At 40.0% G+C, this 1,367-nt stretch overlaps 1 protein-coding gene across 2 annotated transcripts in view; it reads right to left on the bottom strand.

Annotated features, from left to right (window-relative positions):
- The window catches only part of CUNHXorf58 (chromosome unknown CXorf58 homolog), a 29,280-nt gene that overhangs the window by 26,054 nt on the left and 1,859 nt on the right, over positions 1-1,367 (bottom strand). For both annotated transcript variants that reach the window (XM_017514569.2, XM_037733467.1), the window contains exon 2: positions 872-971. In XM_017514569.2, coding sequence (XP_017370058.1) covers positions 872-971 — 100 coding nt within the window. The remainder of the gene's footprint in view (positions 1-871; positions 972-1,367) is intronic.

Raw genomic sequence — 1,367 nt, 5'->3', positions numbered from 1 at the left:
ACCTGTAGTACCAACTACTAGGGAGGCTGAGGCAGGAGAATTGCTTGAACATGAGGGGCAGAGTTTGCAGTCAGCCAAGATCGTGCCACTGCACTCCAGCCTGGGGACAGAGTGAGACTCCATCTCAAACAAAAAAGAGTATCACTAATACTAGACTACTGGAATAACGGGATGTCTTATTAGAATATTTGGTACTATACCAAGGAAGGCTCTGCTAAGATTGCCAGAGTTGCTTTCTAGAGGAGGGGGGATGTGCATCTTTTTTTGGTTTTGTTTTTCACTCAAGTAGAATCATATTCTTCATACTGTCCGGTGCTTATTTTTTTAACCGATGAGCTATCTTGGTTATCTTTCAATTGCAGAATCACATTAAACCTACAAAGTTTAACACTATAAAAGCAGCAACTTATTTAACCAGCATTCTATCAATAGTTATTATACAGTTTACTTCCTTTGCTGTTACAAACAATGCTACAATCAAATTGTGTGTGTGTGTGTGTGTGTGTGTGTGTGTGTGTGTATTAGAATGGATTCTTAGAAGTAAAATTGCTGGATGAAAGGTAAGGGCACTTTTAATTCAGAGATTTTTTGGGTTGGGGACAGAGTCTCACTGGTTCAAGCAATTCTCCTGCTTCAGCCTCCCAAGTAGCTGCAACTACAGGCTCATGCCACCACACCTGGCTGTTGTTTTGTATTTTAGTAGAGACAGCGTTTCACAGTGTTAGCCAGACTAGTCTCGAACTCCTGGCCTCTGCCTTCTATTAGATCCAAATAGAAGAGATAAAGAAGGTTATCTATTCTATCTTTAATTAACAGATCTTTTAGCTTGATAATTAAATCCATCAGAGAAAACAAAAAGCAAAATACATACCGCTGCACAAATTGCATGTTTTAGGAGTTGAAATATCATTTTGTTTATATAAGCTAACCAAGCCCTCTGTATTATTCGAGCTGCAATATCTTTAACCTTTCTGTGAGGAAAAAAAAGAGGTTAATATTTACAAAGTAGTTTTCACTTTTCTAAAACCTTAGAGAACTATCAATTTATGCTTCTTCCTCCTGTACCTCCCCATCCTCCACTCTAAGACTAACCTAATGAGGAACATTTGGATGTGGTAATTGGAACTGGTCATTTGCAGAATCAACTCAGAATGAGGATGTGAAATACCTGAGGGGATTTCCCTTGAGATTAAAAAAAAAAGTCCTGGCTAAGACTTTATCATGAAGAGGCATATAAAATATAAATGTATCTAGCTGGGCATGGTGGCGTGTGCCTGTAATCCCAGCTACTCAGGAGGCTGAGGCAGGAGAATTGCCTGAACCCAGGAGGCGGAGGTTGCGGTGAGCCGAGATCGCGCCATTGCACT

This window comes from Cebus imitator, unplaced genomic scaffold, assembly GCF_001604975.1.
Source record: "Cebus imitator isolate Cc_AM_T3 unplaced genomic scaffold, Cebus_imitator-1.0 Scaffold527, whole genome shotgun sequence".
In the NCBI taxonomy this organism is placed as follows: domain Eukaryota; kingdom Metazoa; phylum Chordata; class Mammalia; order Primates; family Cebidae; genus Cebus; species Cebus imitator.
This window is presented reverse-complemented; position numbering and strand designations above follow the sequence as displayed.